Source organism: Apteryx rowi, unplaced genomic scaffold, assembly GCF_003343035.1.
Source record: "Apteryx rowi isolate R43461 unplaced genomic scaffold, aptRow1 scaffold_658, whole genome shotgun sequence".
In the NCBI taxonomy this organism is placed as follows: Eukaryota; Metazoa; Chordata; class Aves; order Apterygiformes; family Apterygidae; genus Apteryx; species Apteryx rowi.
Window position 1 is genome coordinate 36,357 of NW_020450936.1, and position 26,767 is coordinate 63,123.

Below are 26,767 nucleotides of genomic sequence, written 5' to 3' on the forward strand. Positions count from 1 at the left end.
TAAGTCAGCTTGGGTGATTTGTCCTCCTCCTCCCCCCACCCCCCATTCCATCTTTGTATAGTTCTGGTTTCTACTATGTCATTAAACAGAAATCACTTAGGAAAACACAAGTCCTTTACCTGAGAGCTGACCCCCCGTCACATCCTGGAATAACAGAGATGCATCAGGCTCCCTTGGAGGAATGTGTCTTCTGCAGCAACCCTCTAGCAGAAACTCCTGCTTGAAATCAAGTTCTGGTCCTGAAAGGGACTCCCCAGATCTATCTAGAGTTAGATTAAAAGATCTCTCTAGAGTTAGAAGAAGGAAGGATACAAAGTAATTTTCTCTTACGAGAGTTTATTCAGAATCTGCGCTGAGAACCTAAATGACCTGTACTTGAAAGAATAAGGTTAGTATGAAGTTTGGAACATATACTAACCCTCAGAAGTTGGACAAGATCTGGAACCTAGCAGTTAGGCAGACATGGTAAATTAGAGGTGCTGTTGCAAAGACCTTACATTCTGAAAGATAAGGAGGAACAGGCAAGTGAGGTAAACTGTTGGGTTTGAGGAAAGGAAACAGGGTACCAAAAATAAATAGCAGCCTGGATCCTGAATTCTAATAAATATAGATTACAGCAATTTCCTTAGAACTGACTTTTTCCAGGCCTCTCTCAGTGAATTCTTTATTTATATATACTTTTAAGACAGTAATACTGGCTTCAGCTTCTATACATGTATTTCTAGTTTAGCATCAGTTTCAATGTGTTTAAGACAATAACTGGAATCAGAAAAATCACAGAAAAAGAAAATCGTCTAAAATCATTTTATCTGCTTTGTTTACATTACCCCCAAAAAACAGTTCAAAAGAGAAAATATATTAAGCCAGCTTAATTATGCTTTAGGCCTTGCCAGGAATCACAACATAAAAATAATAGGTCTGCACTCACCCTGAGGGCATATAATAACAAAGTCATGTGTTCAGTCTAATGGCAGAGCTTGGTCATGCCCCCAAGGAGCAGGTTTAGTTTCTTTAAAGAGGAAGTACTGAATTGCTGTAGTATGTATCATACACCTCTGGGCCACACTTACACTAAAATAATTGGCATTTCCAGCGTGACAGCTGTGAATTAAGAAATGATGTAGATAGATAATTATTTCTGGATAGACCAGGTGCAAAGCAGGGTACATTGGCTCATCTTGATATCAGTCAGCTGTTCTGTGCCTTTGATGCTGCCCAGAACTTTGGAAGAATCAAGATTGGGTCTGCTTTCAGACAAGAATGTTTACTGAAGCTAGACACTGGCAATGTGCAGCCTGATAGCTGAGTGCTTTCTAACATTCATGACATTGAACAAAATGTACCACTTTTTCTATTAAGCCCAGCATAGTGTAGTAACAAATTCATGCCACGAGATGGAGCTTTAAACCAGTTGTAATGGTGTCTCCACAAATGCATGTCTCTTTCATAAAATAGGAGCAGCAATTTTGTAGCATATTTAAAATTTATTCCAAAAAAATACATAGTATCCAATTAATCAGAGTCATTATGATGAAGGATTTATGGAATGAAGTTATAAGAATGTATTTTCCTGAATACATTCACAGTAATACACTAAAGAGACATATAAAGCAATTTAAAAGCATTTGCGGTGAACAATGGATGGGCCTGCTTCATCATATTCCTGTTTGCTGATCCACATCTGCTGGAAAGTGGACAGGGAGGCAAGAATAGAACCTCCAATCCAGACGGAGTACTTACGTTCAGGAGGAGCAATAATCTGTTTAAGAAACAAAGGAATCAAATACAACCTTCCACTGTGAATAAAATACATTTGTTAAACAAAATTACTAAAGCAGTTATATTTGGTGTTAATGAAAACACTGTATCTATATGCTAGTGTCATCCCTTCTATTACAGTTAGCCATTGCTGCAACCAATAAGGTTAGAAAGTTTATATTTAAGTCTGGGACTTAAATTCTCAATTTCTGACTGACTCAGCCTACCCAGCAAGAGTAGTGCATTTGCATATTCATGACTGGAAATTAGAAAAGGGAAGATTACTAGTTTGGAAACATGTAATGATAGCCAGGAGATCTTGAAAAAATAAGTGGCCTATGGAATGCTCTTGTTGGTACAGCCAATAAAATATTTGCAAAGCAAGGAAGGGGAGTTTGAGGCAGCAGAAAGAAGACCAGCTTGTCAGAGGCTTGCTCTTTTCTGATCCTGTAGACCAAGGAGAAAACCAGCATCTCCTCCCTCTCATCTCCATACTTCAGCCTAAAAGGGCTGAAGAAGCTAACTGAAGCCCCAGAGGAAAATTTATGCTTCTATTCCACAATATCCTTAGTCCTTGCTAGGGCAGTTTTGCAGGATTCAGCATGAATAAGAAAATGAGAGAAGCCTGTCTTTTACTAGCAACAAAGTTACTCAGGGTGATTAGTTGCAAGAACATATACTGACCATTAAAAATACCTACAAAGCAATTTGATAAGTGTTGCCATTTTTCATTAGATTTTTGACAACTTTGTACATGCCAACTCAAATAGTCTACAAATAATTGCACTGTACCTTGATCTTCATAGTGCTGGGAGCAAGAGCAGTTATTTCCTTCTGCATCCGGTCAGCAATGCCTGGGTACATTGTAGTGCCTCCAGACAGCACATTGTTGGCATAAAGATCCTTTCTGATATCTATGTCGCACTTCATGATGCTGTTGTAAGTAGTTTCATGAATGCCAGCAGACTCCATGCCTGGGGAATTTAGAGCAGAACACTTAGGAAGCAACTCCATACAGTGACTTAAAATTGTTAACATAGAACCACCAACATGAAGTAAAGTGTCCCTCTGGGAGATGGGATGTCAGTCTTCAGTTGCTGTGGAAATCTGGAAAGTCATTCTGCAACTGCCTAAGTTATTTACTTAGGAGTTCCCTGGGGTACAGTCCTCCTCCACTCCTTACTTAAACATAACTCCTCCATAAAAAGAAAGCTGGGGTGGTGTAATAGTAGAGTTTCCAGTAAGCTCTTACAGACACCTCAAATGGCCTAAGAATTCCTTATATGGTTCTGGAATCATTTATTTATTTTTTTTTAATTGAGCCAGCTCAGAGACAGAACAGTCAATATGTCCTAATACCTCTAAGTATGCAACTACTTTATCTATTTCTGAGCTGAAATTCTGCCCATTGGCAGAACCTACACTGGATTCCTATGTGACCTCATTGCAAGCCTGCCTTCAACACTGTTGATTAGCATGGCATTAAGTTGGCTTTGCTCTGCAAATGTGAAGCACCATGGATTCAGGATTCCGAGCAGTCTTTTGGAAGAATAAAAGTAGTGTTCCCCTGCCCCCTGCAAGCACATTCAAACTACAATCCTCACACTGTTTAGAAAAGTGGCTCTGCAGCCGTACTTCTCACGGTAGCCAACTACACAACATACAAAATGGCGTGGGCCCAAAGCCAGAAGCAAGGAATAAACATTCAGGGTTTATTCTGGGAAAGTATTTTGCCTCACTGTTTGACATGAAGTTCCTCCCACTATATTAATAGTGCTGTTTTAAAATATTATTTTGTAATGGGCCCTAGGACATACTCATGTATAAGTCTAAGTGAGCTAGCAATAGGAAGGAATCAAAAGGAACAAGGGATTTGACAATTATGGGCAGTTTACCAAGGCAGAATAATCATTCAACCTACCAATAAAAGATGGCTGGAAGAGGGTCTCTGGGCAGCGGAAGCGTTCGTTTCCAATAGTGATCACCTGACCATCAGGAAGCTCATAGCTTTTTTCCAGAGAGGAGGACGAGGCAGCAGTGGCCATCTCATTTTCAAAGTCCAGAGCCACATAACACAGCTTCTCCTTGATGTCACGGACAATTTCACGCTCCGCTGTTGAGAGGATTCAGTCTTTAAAATGGCATTCAGGGAGGACCCAGACATTTTGATACAGGTTGTTCCCTTTCATTCTCCCGCACTCTCCCCATTTTTTAAAGAAATTCTCTGCCAGACTTGCAGGGCAATTACAACTTTCCTGTTGGATTCCTTTGTGTTTCTAAGCAGCTACAGAACCACCACTATTCCTTCTAAGGCCATTAGAAACCTTACACATTAAAATAACTCTTCTCCTCAGTTTGCACTATGTCCTTACCAGTGGTCACAAAGGAATAGCCACGTTCTGTCAGGATTTTCATGAGGTAGTCTGTCAGGTCACGGCCAGCCAGATCCAGACGCATGATGGCATGTGGCAAGGCGTAGCCTTCATAAATTGGCACATTGTGGGTGACACCATCCCCAGAGTCAAGCACAATCCCTTTGAGAAGATAACACAAATTGTTCATTCTCAGATGCACAGGAACACACTTAGCTATTTAGGGTGCCTCTGCTGCCCAGAAGCCTACCTGTGGTACGTCCAGAAGCGTAGAGGGACAGAACAGCTTGAATAGCTACATACATGGCCGGTACATTGAAAGTCTCAAACATGATCTGAAATGCAGTTAAAATAGTTACCTTAACAATAGGGTTTGTAGTTTAGTTGAAGCAATATACTGAAAGAGAGGGAAAAGACAAGATTTTTATATTTCTTGATGGCCAGTAATGGCAAGGAAGGAAAAACACATCTAAATCTAAAAATACTTGTTCTTTAAGGCATCTCTCTGTATCTGGCCCGGAACTATGATTTATGAGACACATGCACACATTAAAGATAATTTTGTAATAGGCCTGGGCCTTAAAAAAGATCAAGATAACAGCTTGGACAGACCTAAGTTCTCACATTCAAAACTGATTCAAAAAGAGCATGCAAATCTGACAGATGGTCACTATGCACTATTCCACCTTCCATAACTCAGTGATGTAGACAATTGGACAGTCAAGCTGGCATGACTAACTGTAATGATCAAGTTCACATCCTGCTGAATTCACAAAATTGGAATTATTCCGTAGTATGAGCTTACCTGGGTCATTTTCTCTCGATTGGCTTTGGGATTCAGTGGTGCTTCTGTCAGCAGAGTCGGGTGTTCTTCAGGTGCAACACGGAGCTCATTATAGAAAGAGTGATGCCAGATCTGAGCACAATGGGAAAAGCCAAAGGAAAGAAACACCATCACCAACAGCTCAAAATCACTTCCAGTCAGCTACTGTGCTCCAGCACTCTGACTGCCTACTAGAGAGAGGTTACTGATGTTTCACATGCAGTTGGTCTTATTGCCTTCATAGACATTACCAAAGTGACTGGAAAAAGAAAATCACTATCCTCAAGTTTTACTGCTAGTAATATATTACTTTTAAAAAGACACACAGGTTAATGAAAATAAATATGCTATTCTTACAGTAGAAGAGACAGAGCAGGACAGATTTGATTGCAGCAAGGTTATTTCACTCTACATTGCTCTTCAAACATAATACGAAAATGTGGATCCTGGTTCTGTTTGGATTCTTTTGCTCCATCCTGGCCTTCTGCTGATTTACATAAATCAAGGGAACTGTCTTATTTCAGGTCAAAAAAGGAAAATCCATGAGCCAATAGCATTAGGACCCAGGTGTACAAACACATTTTTTTTTCCATCTTTTAAACAAACTCTCAAGAAGCAATACCAATACTGATTGGAAGTGAAATACTTTCCCAGCACCTCTTAAAAGATGTTTATTCTAGAACAGACAAAGACCCCCGCAGTGGAGTTCAATAGATAATGGGTCTCTTGAAGACAGTTTCTTCTTTTGGTTTGTAGAGGTCAGCCCAAGAATTCATAATAAAAAAATGAAAGCAAATGTTTTGCAGGGCTAATAGTCAACATGTATTTATCACCTCCTCGTGACTAACTCATATTCTTATCAGCCATAAAATCTGAGGCCAAGTGGGCTGCAATGAGGAAGCTAACACACCAGTAAGAAGTCAACCATAACAGAGTTTCTAAATACCAAAACAGGTTTGTTAAGCTTGTTTTCAAGCTGGTGGTGATTACAGAGTAGTTTGTTGGTTAAGTCTCTGAAAGATTTTGCTATCTTCCCCAATAAAGCCTATGATGCTATGAGAATCAGTAAGTCCTGTGTGGCTCCACACTCTTCTGCAATGTGTTGTGCTGTCCTGACCACTCTGAATAGCTCTAGCTCCACAGCACAACATTAAGTAGAGATACCATCTTATTTATTTCAACAGTGCAGCCTATCACAAGACACATGGCTCTGAATGCCTTTCATCCAAATACTCTCTCTGAAATGGATTCATTTCATCTCAGTATTGCTAATCTGTCAAACATTAAAATGTACATCTGTAAGCAGTGCCTTTCATATCAAAATTACATACATGCTTCAGAGTTTTGCAAGAACAGAGATACCTTTTTCAATTCCATTTCCTCACTAACAAATTGAGGATATTGATATTTTTTGCTTTACAATAGTTAGCAAAGATGTGTAGCTAAGACTGGAGGAGGAAAACTCCTAACAACTATTTTGATGTATTCCTAGTGATACTTCAGCTTTAGACGCACATTAACCTTTGCTAGTCTGGCTTCAGTTGCTAACAAGCTTCTGACTAAACTATACTTGAGAGTGTGACACTTCGATCTACAATTTACTGGGTAATCTGTCAACATTAGGTTCAAGTAGGCCTACCAGTGATACACATCATTTTTTCAATGCTGAAATACCTTCTCCATGTCATCCCAGTTTGTAATGATGCCGTGTTCTATGGGGTATTTCAAGGTCAAGATTCCTCTCTTGCTTTGAGCCTCATCGCCTACATAGCTGTCTTTTTGACCCATGCCAACCATCACACCCTATAAAATGACAGAAAAGGAGTTAGTCTCTCAAGGAGAAGTGTAACAAAGTAGTTAGAACAAATTATTTAGAACATTAGCTGTCAGATAACCCCAGTTGCCAATGACAGTAGTTACAAAATACTTTATGAAAGCTAATGACTGCAGAATTACTCGTTGTTCTTCAATTTCCAAAATTAAATTTTTAGTTAACTTAAACCTCTGGAGTTCATGTTTGTACTACATTTTAAGTAAGCAGCACAAGTACAATGTTAAATTCATCAAGATAATGTAGAACAATAGGGTTGACTTAATGAACGTTATTATTTAGGGATGAACTGTCTGCTAAAGTATCATAAAGTGGAGTTAAAGTGGAAAGCAAAGTTGTGCCATCTAACAGTCAAGAGTGAGCAATATACACTTTACATTTCCCAAAGCTCGAATTTCAGTGTTTTTTAATCTTGTTTTATTTTTGAACACTAAAATATTGCCCTTGGAAATACAGGCAATTTAAATCTACTGGTATAGGCTTCATTTTAGGTATTTTCATGGATCCTGTAGTGGTCCATGGACCAGAAGTCAAAAACTGCTTTGGATATGCTGTAGTCTCTTACTACATTGAGGTTAGAAATACTGGAAAAAATAAATGTACACTAGGATGCTTTGACTGCATTATGCTCTTATCAGAATTTAGTGATTATATGCTCCAAACCTTGTCTTCTCTAAACTGTCCTGTCTTGGAAACAGGCAACCTGGATTTGCAATTTATGATGGGATGATCTTTTCATCAGGAGACTAATGCCGTCTGTGATTTGTGGTCAGGAAAGAGAGGTTCTAGAAATCAGCAGTATTTTTTTCCCCACCATGACTGTGTGGCTTATTTTTGAACAATTAATACCATTCACACTGTCTATAGAAAATGGTATTTGATTATATTTTTAAATTATGGTAATGCCCAGAGGCCTCAGTTAGACCTCCAGGTCCTATGCTGAAAGATACATTTCTCCTGCCCTGAAGAGTTTAAAATGTACTTCCTATGTATATAAGTGCCACCCATATTAAAACCAGTTTACCTGTTTTCATTTTACCAGGTCCTTGGATGGCATAGAAGCTAGGTGGATCTTAAAACCCAGCAGCCAGTTTCATTTTTTGTGGCCTAGCCAAACTGCTTTTGTTCATGCTAATGATGATCTGGCTCAAAATTCTCCATATTTAACGTCTCAGTATTTTTTAAACTGATAAAACAGACTGGAATGCATCACAGGCTCAACTGCAAACCTTGAAGCTATAGAAACTCAACCCTAGACAGGTACTCATTTGTGATACAGCTAAATGAATCAAGTCAGGAAGGTTAACAGGAAGCTGATGGAAAAAATCTCCTTCCTTCCGTATTCTCTCCACATCATTTATCACCAACTTTTACAGCAGTCAAAATTTCCAGATAGTTCTCTGTAGGGTTTGTTTGTTTTTGAAATTTGCTTTACTCAACAAATTCTCCAGGTGACCTAAAATTAAGGGCAGGGAGAAGAGGATATAGAAGGAAGTGAAAAATTTTAGGATTCTACTGTCAAGGAAAGAGACGTGGCTGGATGCAAGTAGGTGCACTGCTAGACTCCTTTTGCCTGGAGACGCTGTGTTACACAGACTGCTCAGGGCTGGGCTAGCCCCAGACACAGGAGAGGGTGGATCTGGGATGGAGACCTGGGCACAGGGCAGCAAGGCCTTCTAGAAACCCAATAGGGAATAGCCAAACCAGCTCATTACCTGGTGCCTGGGACGACCCACAATGGAAGGGAAAACCGCTCTTGGAGCATCATCCCCAGCGAAGCCAGCTTTACAAAGCCCTGACCCGTTGTCACAAACAAGGGCAGTGCTGTCCTCTTCCTCACACATCTTCTATGTCAATGTCCTCAGGCTCTCCTGAGAGAAAACAGCCATATGAAACAGCAGGAAAAGAATAATAAAAAAAACACACTCAGGTACCACTCCTGAAGGCAGAGACTACTGTATGAAAGGGACCAGCAGGGACCAGAAAGGGACCTGGTTTGGTAAGAACAAGGCCGGGAGGGCACAGGAGGGAAGAAACTTCCTTTTGAAAGCGCAAGAGTTTTTGACCATGTTGGCAGGAGGGCTGTATGCACAAGAGCTTATTCAAGGGGACTCCAAAGGAGGCTTCCAGTCTCGCTGCATGGACAGACAGACCATTAGCAAATGTTATCTAAATAGCAAATGTTTATCTAAATTTGGTCAAAAAATCCACTGCTGGGGCAGGGGAAATAAATAAAAGAATGCTGGACTGACAGCTGCAAAAAAAAGATCCCTTTACATCAGATTCAGCACAACACTCCCCACTTTTCTATCATCCTGGCAGAATTCTGGCCCATGTGGAAAGCCTTTAAAGGTAAGAGCACTTCACCTTCGCCATTCAGTCTTGGGCTTCCGCAAGACAAACTACATTAAATACTAGTCAGGTACCAGCGGTATTTTAACGATACAGATATTAACCCACTGTGTCAAGATGGCCAATTACATTTACATTTCCCCTTTTAAAAGAGAAGAAATGTTCCTAATAAAAAAAAAAAAAAAAAAAGCAAGCTTTTTCCAACCTTCCTCTAGCCATTCAGAAAAAAGATCCTGCCTTTAGAATCAAGTTGGGGAAGTATGTGTTTTAAAAACAGGCCATAGCATATGCTCCATCAACATTTCAAAACAGCTAATAAACTGCATTTGTAAAACGGCAAAGCAATTTATGTTGGCTCTCTGACTCAGTAGAACAGAAACTGTTTTCCCCCTCAGGCAACAGAAGATAGCATGTGTAATAAAAATGCTTCGAAGGGTTTGTATTAAAGTCAGTTATAGAAACAATCACTGAATACCAAGACTTGAGAACTATTTGCCCACAGTTTATAGTGTGGTAGGGGAATCCCTTGACTAGTTCTGAGCCTAGGCTTGCAGGCAGAGTTCAGCAAATTGCAATGTGTTAACAGCTAAAGGAGACAGCTGTGATCCACAGATCCAGCTGACTCCACACACAGTCACTAAAATCATCTGCCACAGGAATGCTGGAAGTGCAGAATGAAGAGGGGGACAGGCCAGGTTTAGCCTCTACAACAGATGGAAGAAACATGGACAGTTCTCCCAAATCCTCCTTTTGAGATACTCTGTCACCCCACAGCCAGGCAGTCCAGGGACATGGCTGCAGCACAGCTTCTGCAGGCTGCATGGGCATAGCTTATGGGAGGCACGGATAGGGAAATCCTGACCTGATGTGCTCCAGGTATTTTATTGTTTTTACTAGGAATGGAGACTAGGATGCAGTTTTTCCATTTATTAAACTCTTGAGAAAACAGGTTCTTTATGTTCAAACATTTACTCAATGGAGTACAATTGTTATCTAACATGAATGAACAGACTGGTTTAGACAAACCATTTCCTAATTAGGAAATAGGCTTTTCAACCATCTGTTTTTGGAACAGAGTTCAAGGTCAGGGGGTTTGCTCAAACCAATGCAGCTAATGCAATGCCAAAAATCACTTGGGGGAGGGAAGAGGAGGGGGCAGGAAAGGCTACATTTCTGAGCTTAGTGAACTCTAAATGAAAACCATATTTAGTAATAAAGCACAAAAAGTTGAAGAAATCAAAGCTGAATGATTTCAGACAGGGTGCTCTCCTGCCAACCAGTGAGTTACAGCTCAGGATTGCCATAGCATGCAACAGTAACATCCTACAGCAGCAAGTATCACTCAGCACTGGGGAATAAAGGTAATTTTTTCTCTCAAATAATTAATACAGTATTTAGCCTCTTACTTCTACCTGTTTTCTATCTAAAGACAGCCAGTCGCCTCACCAAACTCCACAGCAACCTGTTGAAAGAACTCCAGCCCCACGAGAAATACTGTGTGTAACCTGTCCCTTAAAGAAGTGTTTGGCATTTTGCAGGACAGTGGTTTCATGCACATAGAGACAAGGACAAATACACAGGCATCCTCATTGTATCATATTAGATACTGCTATTTTGCACGCTTCCCAGCTCTTTTACAGTCACATTCCCCCAAAACACTTTCTTAAAACATGCCACCTTACACTGAGTTAATAGCATTGAAGCAAACCTGCTAAAAAACCCTACTACACAGCAGGCAAATCCACCCCATGCAGAATCTCATTCTGTCCAAAACTAATACCCCAGGGTCACACAGGTTAATTTGAACACGAACGCAACCATAATTCCAGTGGTGGCATTACACAGTCTTTATCTTTACACTATTGCTTGAGTGTCGGTGGAATAGGCAAAATCATGAGGTAGAACTTTATTTCCCTTTCAAAAGGGCTATGAAAATAAAGACAATGCAGCATAGATATTACAAGCAATTCAAAATCAATTCATCTCTCATAAGAAACGCATAAGCAGAGTACAGCACAACAGTACATCCTCCTGAACAGCTTCCATTTGACCGTATTTAATAAAAGTCCTCCAGAAATCTGTCAGTTGCTGTTGGTTCAATCCCACTTACCCTGACAGTGCTTGGCTGGGGGTAGCTGCTCTGGGATGGTGCACTGTGTATCTGAAAGCTCTGAGGTTATATAGCCCCTTCAGTTCTTCTCCTCCCACTAGCCTCCCAAACAAGGAGCAGAGACAGACAGAGACAGAGCTGAAGTCTCTAACAAAACCATATAGGGACCTTATTACAAAAACCTCTAATCTGGGTGGCCACAGGCCCTGGGTCTCTTCCACTGCATTCCAGTGCAGAGCTCATGAAACAGGAGGAGACTTTCAGCTGTGTAAGATAAACACTTTAAAACTTCAGGAGAGCTGCTAAAATGCACTGAGACAGAATGTGCCCATGATAGCCACCCTCAGGCCAAAATAGCATGTGTTCAAACAAAAGAGGTCTAGGCCTCCATAGTAACAACCAAGAGATAGAGTGAAAATTTGGAATAGCAGTCATTTATAATAGGGAAGGTTTTTTTAACAAAACACTTGGCTTTCATTAAAGATTGCGACAAAGACAATGAAAATATTTCTGCTAAGCTAAACTGCTGCTGAATTTTGCTACAAATTCTCTTTAAAAGCTTGATATTTTGGTTTGTATGCTAAATATTGCCCACAGGCTTAGGCATAACAGAGAGTACGTGCTCATGAGTAGGGGTAGAGTGAAGTCTTGGCAGGCTGAGAAAATGTTTTTTTAAAAGATTGTTATAATCCCCTTTGGGTTATGGTGGGTTAGAATCAATCTTCCTTCTCTGTCAAGTTTGTTTCCAAATGCTAGTAACTGTGGGCCAACTTCATCCTAGTGTAACTCCACTGATGCCACAAATTTGGATGGCTCTAAATTGACATCTCAAACACATTCATGATAAAGTTGCTGAATTTTATAACCATCAGCTAGCTTTGCAGCTGAACGTATTTTTAGCAGATAAAGCAAGGGTTCTCACTGTACAAGTTATTTTCAGAGCAGGACTGGATTTTTACAGCTGTAGCCAGCTGTTCTCCAGACAGACAGGCTCTAGTGGAGAAGCCTTTTCATGGTCAACAACGTATTATCATTAGGTTTGTACTAAAGATCAAAAATCAGCATTTCTAAACTGCATTACTAAACCATTTTCAATTCAAAATTGCTCTACACACAGAAGCTAAGACAGACGTATGGTAAGAATCCAGACGGGCTCCTTGCTTTATGAGTCTTGTTACAATGGGGGAGGGAGGGGTTCATGTGGTTGCTGCCTAATTGAGTAGTCTTAATGCAAGAAAACCTCCCATTCAACCGCAACAGGAGTTTTTCTAGTGTATAGACTTGAGGCTTAGACCACTAGCAGAGATACCAGAATTATGGATTGAAGACCAAAAGGAATTTAACTTTTAAGGAAAGGAACTTTTAAGGAATGCATTTGCCTTTGAGGGTCAGAAACAGAAGCTTACAAGTGTTAGAAGATGAGCCATGCAAAAGCGATTTATTATTTCACTTCCAGCATCTGGGCAAAAGATAAGAGATATTTTAAAAGGAAAAAAAAGGGGGGGGGAGGAAAAAAAAGAGGTAAGCAACCTACAATAGAGGATATTTACAGAACCTTCCTTACATAACTCCAACTGTCTCTTAAAGGACAGCAAAAACCAAATACTTTGTCTTCAAACAACACTCAAAAACATAGCTGACAATACCTTTACATACCTTGCATAGAACTGTATTAGATCAGGGAACTCAGATCAAGGAGAAGGAAAATTTCACACAGCAGAACCCTCCACTGCAATATTATCTGTCTGATTTTGATACAAACATCAATCTTATACCCCCTAGATGGGAGCAGGTTTTTAGAAGTGTAATCTACTACTTCTCCTTGGAAATTCCAAGATCAAGACACAGATACAAAAGAATCCAAAGTCCTCACCTCAATGAAAAGAGGTTCACTCAGCTAAAAAAGTTTACTGACAATGATGCACTTGTGGATACAGTATATATGGGATTTCAGAGCCAAGTAAACAACCCTTCAGCCGGACTGGCAAACAATTCATGTTGCGCCTTAGCAGAGCTAGAAATAAAGACAACACTTTTCTACAGAAGAGCTCTCCAAATATTACAGCAGGCAACGGCCATGCAGATATCACAGAAAGTTTCATCTCTCTGTTAAGCTTCATCATAGTTGCTGTAAAGTTAGCCTGCTGGGTACCACAACTAACGGTGGTGGTGATGACGGCAGTGGCGATGACAGCAGTGGCAGCAGCTTGGCTGCTACAAGGACTGGTCATTCGGGTGGGGATTGCACATCACTTTGAAATATCTTGCTTATTATGGGCACCAAACGTTTGGGAACCCTGGCTCTCAAGGTGCTTATGAAAAAGACAGCTGACACAAAGACTCATTCAGAGGAGGCAGTTGTTAGTAAGACAGTACGAAAAGAACACCAGTTGTTGGATATCTGCTAGAGACAGAGCTATTCACACGAAAGGGAGAAGTAAGCCCAGAGCCTGCGTAGTAATGAATACAGAGGAACAGCACTGTAAAAGTCTAAAGACGCTGCACAATCGAGCCTCCAGCATACAATGGAGAGGCAGCGCTCAGCATGCAGCTTGTCTCTGGGGTGTGACGCTATGGAAGGTCCTGGGCAGGAAGGAAGGAAGGCAAACAGGTGAACTATGCAAGGAAATTAGGTCAGTCCAGCATGAGGGACATTAGAGAATATAAGATTTTTTTTTTTCTTTTTAGTGATGCCATGCTCAAGTTATGATCACACAGATATTATTAAAGACACACGGGGAAAAAAAAGGATATTACTAGTTTACACCTTTTTTCTCAACAACATAGGTAATTGCTGGGGGGGGAGGGAAGGGGAGGAATTTACTTATTTATTTGGCATGAGATGGGAATAAGAGCCTAAACAGAATGGAGCAGAACGAAACTTCCCAGAACCGAACCTAAATGCTGGGGATCAAATTTGTAAACTTGCCTCCATGGCTATAGGCACATACCAGCTTAGCCCATACCTCTTTTGGGTTTTGGAAGCAAAAGAACACAATACCACTCCTAAAAGTAGCTTAGCTCCCCATCTGGAGGCCACTTCCATCACCACTTTTTGCTGCCCATCTTTCAGTACTTAGCCTGCTCATTTCTATTGAAACTGCCACAGCATGATTTGCCCTGTATGTTTATACTCCAAGGTTTTAGTTCTTTCATTGTGTCTGTAGCCTAAAACTGTATGTTTTGTACTTGGTTTCCCAACAGATCTTTTCTGTTTATCCATGCTAGACCCTTCTGCAGCCTCCAACACAGGAGCATGCCTGCAGTATGATCAGAGAAAGGAAAATAACTGGAAAAAGTCATTTTGCCTTTTTCTTTCACACCCTTTTCCCTGCTCTCTTTAGAGTGATACCAGCCAAGCTCCCACACACATCAGGAGCTTCCCCATTGACTTCAAGTATCTTTCAAGACATTGATGCAACCAGTTACCAGTTTCATATATAAAGTTCATGGTTTTTTTCAGGAACCTGTGCAGATTGTGGTATGGACAGAAAATGTGCTCCGGACTTCATGTCAGCAGGAGCTATATAGCCACTACGCCTAGGATATGGGTTGCAGCTGTCCTGAAGAATGCAGGCTCAGAGGCCACGCACTAGTTAGTCAATGCCATACTTTTTTGGTAAAGGAGGGCAGAAGCTGCAGTCTTATCCCCACTGTTAGAGAAAACCGGGAATAAAGTAACCCCTTTACTCATAACATTACAAGCCATTACTTTATAAGGGAAAGCAACTTCTCAGATGTGTGTAGAGACCTTCCTGCTTAGATCTAATTGGCTGTTTAGGAATGAGGCTCTGCTAAATATGTCTCTGGCTCCTTTTTATTTGGGGATTCCTTTCATCTTCATAGCATTAACAGAATCTCTAAATGTTTTGGTTTGTCTGGCCGCAGGCCCTCTCCTCTATCTCATTGATAGGCTTTACACTTCTTTTCCCCCTTCTCAGGAAGGCAGGAAGGAATAAGCTTTAGCAAGCAGGAAAGTCCTTCTAATAACCTGATTCATTGCAGCTGTCACATCATATGCATCTGTAAAGCATCAGATCAGCTATAAGCGGTCAGATACATTGACTAGCTTTCTCTGTGATTGCCAGGCTCTTACACCGGCCTCTCCCTAACATCCAAGGCAAAATGGCTCTAATCAGTCTCAAGACTACCACTCAGATATGGCAGTTCTTTTCAACTTATAAAGTTTTGAAAACAGTTTTGCCAGTGCTGTTCAAGAGCTAAAGGATATGGAGTTCTCCTGACATGCCTCTTGGGTGGGGTAACAAAGCATGTTATTTCACAACCTCCCTTCATCTTCTTGACAGGATATCTTTCGCTATGATAATGTTAAGTAAAGCTGCTCCTAATTCAAAATCAAAGGAACATATGCAAAACTAAAAATGAGTTAATAGTTCCCTTCCCATACTTCTTATATAAATAAATGGAACACAAGAATGAGCCCTGCTGGGTCAGGCTGATCTCCAGCTAGTCTAGTATACTGTCTCTGAGATTTCCTGAGAGCAGATGCTTAGGAAAGAAAGGGGACGTCTACAGTCATAATTTTCTCCATATATCCTCCCAGCTTCCTTATGTGCAGCATAAGGATTTCCTGAGACAGGAGACTGTACCTATATCTTCATGTGTAATAGATGTTAACAGATTTTTCTTCCATAAATCTAATGTAAACACATAGTTTTGTCCTCCTTGATTTTCTGTGAAAATAAGCTATACATTTAATCTGCAAGGCACCATCCATAGCTCAGACTCTAATTGGCATGGATATGCCTCAGCGTTAGAAAGAGGACATCAAATGTATCTCAAGGATTTCCAAAGGAACACAGTCTTTACACCTGGAGCTGCAAATCCACCAGAAATCCCAGATAAGTACTCAGGCTGCTAGCCAAGGCTGAGCTCTGCCCTACTATGGGTAAACTCTTAGCAGTGCCTCAGTACCTAGTTTACAGTTTATGCAGACATACCTGTTCTAAATGACACCGTAGACAAGGCTTCACGACAATGTTACACTATCATGTCTCTTTCTCCCTCTCATTACACCCATAGCCTAAAACTGTATGTTTTGTATTTGGTTTCCCCTGAGATCTTGCCTCTTTGCCCAAGCTAGATCCTTCTGCAGTCTCCAGCATCAGCAATACGCATTGGTGTATCTCCTAGGAGCTCAGAGGGAACAGATCAGAACTGCTCTGGTAACATGCTATCTAAATTTGTCCAAATAATAAATGAGAATTTCCCACCATATTATTATGAAAAACAAGCACTGTACTTCTAAGGAACTACGACCTAAAAGGTCTGTGCAATGGGGCAAGCAAACAGGAAAGAACAGAAGTGCCTCTTCCTCTCTTCCCCTCACAACAACTTTTGAGCTCCCTGACCAATGTTGCACCAGACAGAGAGCAATAGGGACACCAAGTTCCCACCACACATTTGGAAACAGGTGACTGGGTAGAAACAAGCCCTACTATTATCCCACCAAAGGAAAGGTTTAAGGGTGAGCTTGCACATTATGAGAAACCAGATAGTACGCATCAGCAAAATACGCTAGAAGCAGGTTTCCTAAGACTCTTACTCACACATTAAAACTGTGAACTATTATTATGACTAGTTATATCACAAGCTTTACAAGTTTAAGTGCCTATATTAGTCATTAGGCTGCCCCTCCAGTGAACAACAAGGAAAAGCATGTCTAAGGGGGAATTTCTTTCACTACTGCATTTAATAATTTTCTGTAATGTCAGAATTTCACTCCTGTTTTTCTGACCAACACACAGCTTCGTTGCATATGTGCTCTGGATGACAAAAAACTATGGAGAGTTTCTCTCACCATAAACTTTAACAAGCAGGTAGGTACTTCAATAGATGGCCCAGCCATGGTTTCCAGCCTCCTTCTCTTGGTGCCTGGGCTTGGAGCACTCAGAACAGTTAGGTGTTGCTGCTGGGCAGGATGAGGAGACATCTTACTGCAACTTCCTTGTCCTCTGTATCAGTCACTCTGCAGAACTAATAAACAAAAAGCTCCTGAGACCACAGTTTTACTCTTTTTCTAAACTTATGTAAGAAGCACTGCATGACAATGAAGGACTGAGTGGTACATGGCAATAAACTGAAGAATGTAAAAAAACAAAACAAAACAAAAGAAAATCTACAACCTGTAAGACTAGAGTAAACACATACTTTTAAAAATATCTTAGGATGAAAGGAAATATACTTTTGGGATTGGAACGCTATTATATGGAAATACATGCTGTTATCTGGAATTATCAAAAATAATGCAGCAAACGCAAACATATTTAATACATGAGTATTTTCTGTACTGGGAAAAGGCCGATGTCATTTCCATGGACTGTGAAATGGTTTCAACTGTATTGCAGGAGGATGCTAAAAGAGCAGGAAGTAAAATTAGACATGATGAGGGCAGCAGGTTTGCGATTTGGGTAGCCTGCATCCATGCAGGGATTCCACGGGAGCTGGCCAAAAGGTCACCAGTACAATTAACACTTATTTTCAGTAATTCTTAGAAGTGTTTAAGGGGGGTTCAGAAAACAGAAAGAAAGCTAGATTAACAAAAATTTTAAGCAGGTAACTGCAAAACATTAAAAAAGTTACTTCTTGTCCAACTTTTTTTAAAGAAATACTACCAACTTAGTTGTGAAAGGCTCCTCCTAAAGCATTTTACTTTCTAAAACATGAAGTAATTAAAAATTAGACCAATACAGAATTGACATATGTTGAGCAGCATGAGAACTGTCTGGCTGAAGTCTCACACACGACAGCACCACAGGGAAATCACTGCTGAGTGGGTGTGATTCCCTACTCGTCTTAGGCTATGCTGTTTAACACCTTTAACAGTGATCTGAACAAAAACATAGCGATTACAGATAAGCTTCACAGATGAAACAAAGAATATGTATCTTTTTATAACTTGCTACAATCTACATTATAGATCTAGAACATGTTCTTCCTTTGCAAACTGTGAGTCACTGTTCAATATAAAATGGAGCCCTTGCCAGCAGAATGCTGTTTGTAACGTGAAGCCCTGAGAGAAATCTTTGTCCCTCTGATCTGTGCAAAGGGATCCTACCCCCATCCAATCCATAGCACTTTTGCTCAACATCATTTTGATTGATGAAAACAAGGTGCAGACAAATACACCTGGCTAAGTGATGACTAACTCACCACAGGTTGCAGTAAGGACAGGACGTGACCAGTGCTGTCTCTTGTGTGTGCAGTGTCAGTCTGCCATCATCACACCTTCCTGCTTGCATCGCCGCTGCCTGGGCCTGGAAGATCCTCCTGCTTTCTACCGCAGTGGTACAGAAGGCTGACAGCTGATGATGGATGGTCACTTACCCAGGAGACACTTACCACACTGTTATTATTCATGCTCCAGCACATCTAGTTCATTCACCTCTCCACAAACAATGCTCAAGTCTCACAAGATTGACATGGGCAGGTTTTTTGTCTTCACTTTGCAGATGCATCTTAGTTATGTAAGTCAGGCTCTTATTCCTCTTTCTTACAGTTATGAGAACTATGGAAAAGCACAAGATAACACACAATTTTTGTTTAATAATCTTGTTGGTTTTCTGAAAATATGCCAGCATTTTCCAGCCAAATGCTCTTTTTCCTCTTCCACAAAATGGGTTTTACATGCTCACCTTTAATTATTTGCTCAAATTCCCTATCAGACCAAAGAGTAATATTTTGCCCTGCTTTCCTTTTAAGACTGTAGGAAAGACTTAGACACACATTTCTGAAACAAATACAACCATCCTTCAGAGCTAAGGGAAATCCCAGAATTTGCCAAAGCTTTCCTCCGTTTCGTGGCCAACTGTTGCTCCACTGGAATCAATGGCAAATCTCTGTCCCCCATGAACAGTGGCAGGGGATGACTCAGGTCAAATCTGCCTGCAGCCCAGCTAGAGTCTTCACTGACTTTGATTGGTTTGTGATCCATTTCTTAACAAGGCTAAGATGACAGATACTGTTCTGTATTGCACATAAACATACAGTGTCCATATAGAGACTGGTAGAGGTACAGCTCTCGCCGCACACAGCTCGCCATTCCATAGATGAAGTTAACATCTGCCTGCTTTCACAGAGATTTTCAGGACTTCAGTAGTATCCCAAGCACATACGGGTGTGTATGTGTATGTATCATAAAGCCTGCTGGCTCATGTTCTGTTCTTCCGGCAAGTCAGTAACAACACTAAATAAAATACAAGGCTCTGTATATCTCAGTCTTAGAATTACAGTTTCTACCATTTGTCACTCCTGTAGGTACTTCCAAGGTTTCTCTTTCAGTTCCTCACCAATAACTTCTTGAATATACTTAATAACTCCTTTCACTGCTGCAAAACACTGTTGCCCAAACATCTTGAAAATGCCTGGATAGTTTCCACATCAGGATACCAGAACTGTACACATCTCTTTCATCTTCCTAATTGCAGCCTGTTACTTATTGCATTACATTTAGCTGTCTCTGAGACTTCACTTACAAGGTCAAATGCTCAGACCTCTTCAACATAATATAAAACTTTCTTCCACACTCTGATCAGTCTGTGTTACACAGCATAAACATGTTGTTTAATAAAAAGAGAATATTATGCAATTAGCAGGTCTTCAGTATAAACACATTTTCCTTGCTGAATGGCATTTAAATAAAGCAGTGTTGGTATAGTATTGGCACCATTAAAATCTCAGTGCCACTTAAACTGCTAACAGCCTGGTCCTCTCTGAAATACGGGTGGGAGGTCAGGGGGAGAGAACTGCACTTGGGAAAAGGACTAACATTTGTTTTCTTTTTCTCAGCTTACATAATACAAGCTGCTGTTTCCATCACAGCTAAACTTTCCGTCTTAGCTTGATTTTAATAATTTATAGCTACTGTTGTGCAGACTAATTTTTTTGGCAGATCCCGTTTTTCAGGTAGGCCCCCGAACAAGAAACAACATGTGGAGTTCTGTACCAGGTCATTCAGGAATTGTGAAACAATAGCCGGGAGAGAAAGGTACAAGGTCCACGCAGCGACGGCCCTCACTACAGCCCGGCTGGGATGTTCCAAGCACCAGTGTACGGGACGGGCTGCGCAGGCTTGGTGCCCTTTGCTAGGCTGAGGGAGAAGGAGCTGGCAGCCAGCCCTGCCTCCCAGAGGAGGGAAGTCCCCAGTTACTGATATAAAATACCTTTACATCCGCTTTGTGCACGTGCAGTGAAATCTTAGCTTCCCTCAAGTCAACGGCAAAATTACCATTGACCTCAAGGGTAAAGTTCTGGCTCACTGAAGTGATTCAAATGAGAGCCGAGAATCTGGTCCCAGACCTCTACTTCAAAAAGGTAAGACAATTTCAGTATACTAACTGTTATAGTGAAGGGATATGAGACCCCCTTCATTTCTCACGCAGAACTGAGGAACTGTTGTCCTCTTGACAGGCTACATCAGTCTGCAGGGCTTCTGAGCACCCTTGGGTAGGGGAGTACAGGGAGAAATGCATGGGAAAGATGTGACTGTTAAAGATTGGTGCCAGACTCTCTCCTGCCCACCTCAGGGACCAAGAAACATAAATGCTGTTTATTCTTCTATGGTTCCCTGTCCTGTCTCCAGCTTCTGCATGAGACACAGGCTGAGCTGGCTGAGAGAAGGAGAGAGGCAGCTACCACGTGGGGTGGAAAGGATGCCTCTTCTGAAATACTTGGCTTCAAACAAGTATTTGAAAAATGATTCAGCTGAAAAATATCACCAGCATCTTATCTGGGAACTTAACAGACCACTTCATCAAAAGCAAACATTAATGTATCCCATTTTGTATGACCACCCCTAGAGACACACAGTTTTCCAAGCCCACCATTTAATTGCTGATGAGAACCAATGACAGAAAACAATCAGCTGCTTTGTGATAGAAATATAAATTAGTCTGTATTACATACTCCTTTCATTTGCTTTATATTCATAAAAGCTTGACTATGTAGAGAAGATATGACTCACTTATGAAGCTGCATGATCTACTCAGGCCTCATGTCCGTTTGTGCAGATGTGTGGCAGAAGTGGGTGAGTAGGTGAAGGCAAGTAATGGCAAGTAACAGTGACAGCCCCACCACCCTCAAGGAGACTTCCATATCCTGCCCCTACCACAACAACCCTCTCTAGCAGAATTTTGTTCTTCATATCTACCCGAAGCACAAACCCCAGTTAAAAGCACGCATCACTGCCTGGGAGACACACATTCAGAGTGAGACCATTGCATCTGGTTGTCTCTCTGAAGAAGAGTGTTTGATGTGTCGGAGGATGCTGAATTGCGTCTGAGAGGTTAGTAGCAGGGATAAAACTTTCCACATTGCTGTTCCTCCCCCCAAAGAATTTCAAAGGTTAAGTGGTATCAGAAAAACAAGAGAGTTTGGAGTCTCAGCCACAAGGCGTTGTTTTATCTAAATGTGCTAATCTCACTTGTTAGATAATATCCTAAATACAGTAGCATGACAGAACAAAGCAAAGAGTGGTAGAACTAAATACCAAAAGACATAGTATTTAATACAGTTGCATAAATTCTGACCAACTGCAGTGAGCTAAGAGATCTTTCAAAATGCTTCCTTTAGGTTCTCCTCTCTGCCTTACCTTTAATAAAATTTGTCCTAGTAAACTTTAAAAATACTATGTGAACTTTTTTACTTGAAGGGTGGCAGTTTCTGTGTAACTTAGTCTACATCTGAAATAAAGCCATCTGGTGTGCCTCTTACCGCCATCTTCAGATCAAAGGTTAAAAACAAAACCAAAGACCTCATTTAAATAACATTTACCTTTCAACCCCAGACATTTCTCTACAGATCCTTCCTCCCTTATCCTCACTGCTAGATTCAGCCTTGGATTTAACTCACAGTTGCAGGAAACTAGTACAATGCACAGACTAAACCAGCCAGGCTCTGTCCAGGCAGTGCCTGAGGGAACAGGGTTAAACCATTCCTCTCTCACCTCTGGATAATCTAGTCTCCCAAGCACATTATCTCAAGAGCTTTTGCAGTTCATCTGATAGTAGCATTTGCTTTACACCAAGTTTTGCAACCACAGAGCATAATCTTAGTATTACTAATACCATCCTCACAGAATGACTAAGAGCAGCTAAACTGAAAAAAGAAAGGGAGTACCACGGGCCAGCCATTGAAGCTAAGATGTCTGCTGCAAATGCTGGGAGACAGAGCTCAGCATCTGCAAAACATTTCAAAGAGGTGCATTTACAACATATCAAGTCACAAAGTCAAATTTTTAAGTGAGCTAGGCAGATGTACAAAATGTTTGCTGAATAACGCAACATTCAGGATCTCAGCACTCACGGGTAGAGTACACACACACACAGAGGACTGGGACAGGACAGTCCCATGGCTAAAACAAAGTCAAATAATCAACCCTAAGATAGAAACACATCTACATTTATGGTAAGGTTATAGTGATTGGCTGTGAGAGTCACCAGGCATCCAGCCAATTTGCTTTTCCAGTCTAAGGAAATGCTCGGTCTGTTTGAAAAATGATTTTTTTTTTTTCCTGCTGTGAAAAATGCATTGACGTCATCAAACTGGGTCTGTTGAACAAAAGCATGGATCCAGGGTTGTGTCAAGAAGTTGACTCGCAAGAGAAAGGACATGTGTCTACTTTAGCTTTCCTCTAGAGTAACAGGGACTATTCCCAGTGCTCCTTCCTTCACCTTCTGTAGAGGTGAACTGTTGGAGAGGACAAGCAACCAAGAGACTTGCTGTGAGTTTCTGTTTCCATCCTGTTTTGTTGCATCGACCCCATGTGCACACAGGCTCCAGAGAAAGGGATGCTCCTGAGATGTTCCAACCCAGAGATCTTTTGTTAAATTCAGCAGCAAACCTGGATCTCACCTAGGTTCAGATGTCCTCCGCATCCTCCATCCCAGCAACCCTACTACTGCTACTAACGCTTCTACCATCCAGTATCACCTAGGAGTCTTTTTTCTATTTGTGACACTAGCATCTACAGTTCCACAGCCTGATCATCATATTACTATTATTTCTAATAGGAACATGCTGCATGCCAGAATCCCTGATCTGACTTGATGTAGCACCACATGGTAATCTTACAAAAAAATCACAGGGACAAGTAGCATTTCTAAACCTCTCGGATCACACACTGCTTTCCCACTTGCATGCTGTCATATCAGCTTGTTTTCCACCCCCGGAACAGGGTGTTTGAGCCAATACAATATTTTGTCACCACACCATCTGACCAAGATGCTTTTGCTACATCATTAGCCCAAGTGATTACAAATAGTATCTTAGAAAGGGAAACTGGTAATGTCAAATTGTCAGAAGCAGGCCTTATCATACTGCAACAAAACAGCCAATAATACTGTGGTTACAGATCATTGCTGGTCCACAAGACCACAGATCATGGGGTATGGCTGGTGGGTGGAAGAAGGTCACCATTATAATGTCTCAGTGGAGAGGTGGGATACAAAAGGGCAAAGCATTCCACAATAAAATTGCACTCAGCAAGAACTGATGATTTCAGGACTGATGCTACTCAGAACATTTAGCAATAGGATTATCCAATGTTTATGATAAGAATCACAGAACCAAAAGGCTTTTGAAGCAAGGAAAAAGGAGATGCAGGTAGAGCTGCAGAGTAATGGATTCCTCAATCTCCAATCAAAAGACAAAATTAGGTTGTTCTGAACATATATGGGAGAGGGGGGAGACAAAACAGAAAAGCAAAATGCAACAAAATGCAGACAAAAAGTGAAACAAAATGACTTTATTTTGGGCCAGATTATTAATCTTTGTGGACTTTTTTTCCTCTCCCCTTTAAAGTTCAGATTATTTGCAAAATAAGAACCACATATCAAAATGTTTTGGTTTTACTATCTCCAAAAACATATATTATGTATTATCTCCTCTTTTCCTCCCTTTTTAACCAAATCTATTTGTTCAAAAACCTTGTTCCCCTAAGCTGCATTTTAAGGCAAATTTATCATCTGCTGAAAGATGGGAAAAGTCGGCATACACAAGACAAGAAAACACAAAGCTAACATGAAGACAGTTGTAGCAAGGAGCTCATGTTTCTTCTTAATTTCAACAGCTAATATCTCCTACAACTATTATATTAAGGTACCAAAGTTAACATGTAAATCTTTTGCACAACAATAACTTTCTAATATGTCTTATCAGTCAAAGGACCATTTAAGTTTGATAGAAATACTTAGTTTAAATTAAATTAAATTACATTAATCTAGATTGCCCAATCATAGTACAAAAGAGTTGGTAAATAATTACCCACATGCAAAAACACATGAAAAACATTTTTTTTATCAATATATTTTAATTAAAACAAATCTGTAACAGTATTAAAAAAAAAGGTAGTAGAAAACAAGCCAGATCTTCTGCTTTTTCTTTCCTATTATTTTCTCTCTGGAATATAAACATGGATTCAACATTTTGAAATCAGACCCATGCAATGCACAGGTCTCAGGGACCTTCAGTGTAGTCACCTTTTTGATCATGCCTTATTTCACCTTGTCAAAGCTCTCTTCACCTGGAGAGACCAATTAAGTTAACCTCCTCAAAGATTAGCAATTCATTTGGTTGTAATGTCTTGATAGAGTCAGTTTTCTTAAGTGCAAGTTGGCTTCTTGAGAGGGAAGAAACCAAAAGATTTGGCATTGGCAAGATTAAGGCATGAATATGAATTCCAACTCAGTGATTCTCAGAGGCAGAAAACTGCAGTCACATGTCTCAAAAATTATTCCTTTGGCATTTTTGCAACTATCTATAACAAAATTTGCTATGACCAGTGCACACATGTGGACATGGAATAAAAAAAATCCACAGAAATCAAAACAGCATGGTTAGCAGCTCAGCAACTTCACTTTAGTAAAAGCGGAACACCTAAGAAACTAAAAACGCAGGCTGCTATGCGTTAACTGTACCTGGAGTTTGATCTCTTCCACAGTTTGATCCCTCTTTGCATATTAGGAAAGATGCAAGGACATCTGCTGGTAAGAAAAATAATGTAACAACCTGTACTCTTGCTTAGAACTCCCCAAACAGATCTGAATTAAGCCTTAGACAGAAGCTGAGTAAAGAAAACAAAGCTGTCACTTTTCAGCAGCCCAAAAACTGCTGCAATGCAAAGAACAGTGCAAAAATGAAAGCACTGGCTTTACAGTGCTCTCAGATACGAATTCAAGATAATCAAACAACTAAATAAACCTCCAAACTCCAAAGACATTGTTGCCTCTTGGTTCGCATCCATTACGTAAGAAAACAAATAGCTACAGTTGCTACCTACATGATGTCTGAATACTAAGTCACATGCACACACTATTGTTTTGACAAGTATCTGATTGCTTCTCAAAGGCATCTCAAAACTACCTTCCAAGCCAAAAACACTCCACCGCAAAGCACACACTGCAGTTTAAGTCCCAGCGAGGGAGAAGAGTGTAAACCACATGCACCTAATAGACACAGCTACATTACTGTAGGAGACCCGATGATGAGGGCAAGATGAACAGCCAGGTGTTGCTAAATGCTAAGCAATGCCTGCTGAGGGCCCAGGCACGTTGGGTTTTGTTTTTATGACAAACCACAATCCCCTGAGCGACGAATTTGGAAGAAAACTCTGCTGAGCTTTCTGCCAGAAAACCCATCGGGGTCAGGATCAAGACAGTGCTGCTTGCAGTCTCTACTCCACCATTACTCCACCATTGCAAATTTCTGCTAAAAATAATAGCCCAGAATGTGGATTTGGGTTTGCCCAGTAGGACTTAACTAAGGCATACAACACAGGCAGCGCACCCAACACAGGTGTTTCTTGTCCATCATAGTCCATACTGCCACTGGGGAAGAAAGAAGTTTGTTGTTAAAGGGTACTCTGAAGACAGCACCTCTAAAAATCCGTCAGCAACACACTTTCTTTGAGCCGGAAGTGATTAAAAAGTCTGAAATTTTTAAAACAGCAGCTATTCTTTGATGTTATTATGAACCCAGCTTATCTGCAAGTATGGCAGTTACAAGCCCTGCTACCAGAAAATCTGAAGGGGTGAGTCATAGGCCACTGAAAAATGGGGTTTAAAATGAAAATGCCAGCTCAATTATGGCCACAACCCTACCAATGCAACAGCATCATGTCGAAACCTAAAAGACCAACACACAAGTTGATCAATGATACTCTCGTGTCGCTCCCACTGCTGCGAGGGCCAGACCACCTCCACTTCAAACTGCAGAAAGATTGCAGGGCAAACACAGTGATGGCCTGGAAAGGGCTGCGAAACCCAAGGCACAGGCTCGAGCGGTCCCTTCAGAAGCGCTGCAAGGGGCAGCATGCCCTAAAGCAGGGAATTTAGCCTATTCCGAATGAGGGCTCCTTTCCTACGGATTCAGGGCCCCCCGCCCGAGCTCCCGCGTGCGGACATCGCCGAGGGGGAGCCTCTGCTCTCGGCGGCAGGCGACCGCTCCATCAGCGCCTGCAGCGCACTTCATGCCTCCTGCCCCGTCCCCCGTCTCCCGGCGTGCTG

General features: G+C 41.0%; 1 protein-coding gene across 2 annotated transcripts; it reads right to left on the reverse strand.

Annotated features, from left to right (window-relative positions):
• Positions 1-142: 142 nt before the first annotated feature.
• On the reverse strand, positions 143-25,872 carry ACTA2 (actin, alpha 2, smooth muscle, aorta). Of its 2 annotated transcripts, XM_026085034.1 has the most exons (12): positions 25,181-25,872; positions 18,420-18,774; positions 17,068-17,243; positions 8,500-8,655; positions 6,628-6,756; positions 4,936-5,046; positions 4,381-4,465; positions 4,131-4,292; positions 3,680-3,871; positions 2,551-2,732; positions 1,741-1,759; positions 143-259 (listed from the first exon to the last, which is right to left on the reverse strand). In XM_026085034.1, exons 4-12 carry the CDS (start codon positions 8,626-8,628, stop codon positions 204-206), a joined length of 1,065 nt encoding a protein of 354 aa, XP_025940819.1. In that variant the 5' UTR covers positions 8,629-8,655; positions 17,068-17,243; positions 18,420-18,774; positions 25,181-25,872; the 3' UTR covers positions 143-203. The 2 variants fall into 2 exon arrangements, with proteins under 2 accessions (XP_025940819.1, XP_025940818.1); XM_026085033.1 differs by lacking the exon at positions 143-259 and having other exon boundaries at positions 1,470-1,759; positions 25,181-25,867.
• Positions 25,873-26,767: the final 895 nt, after the last annotated feature.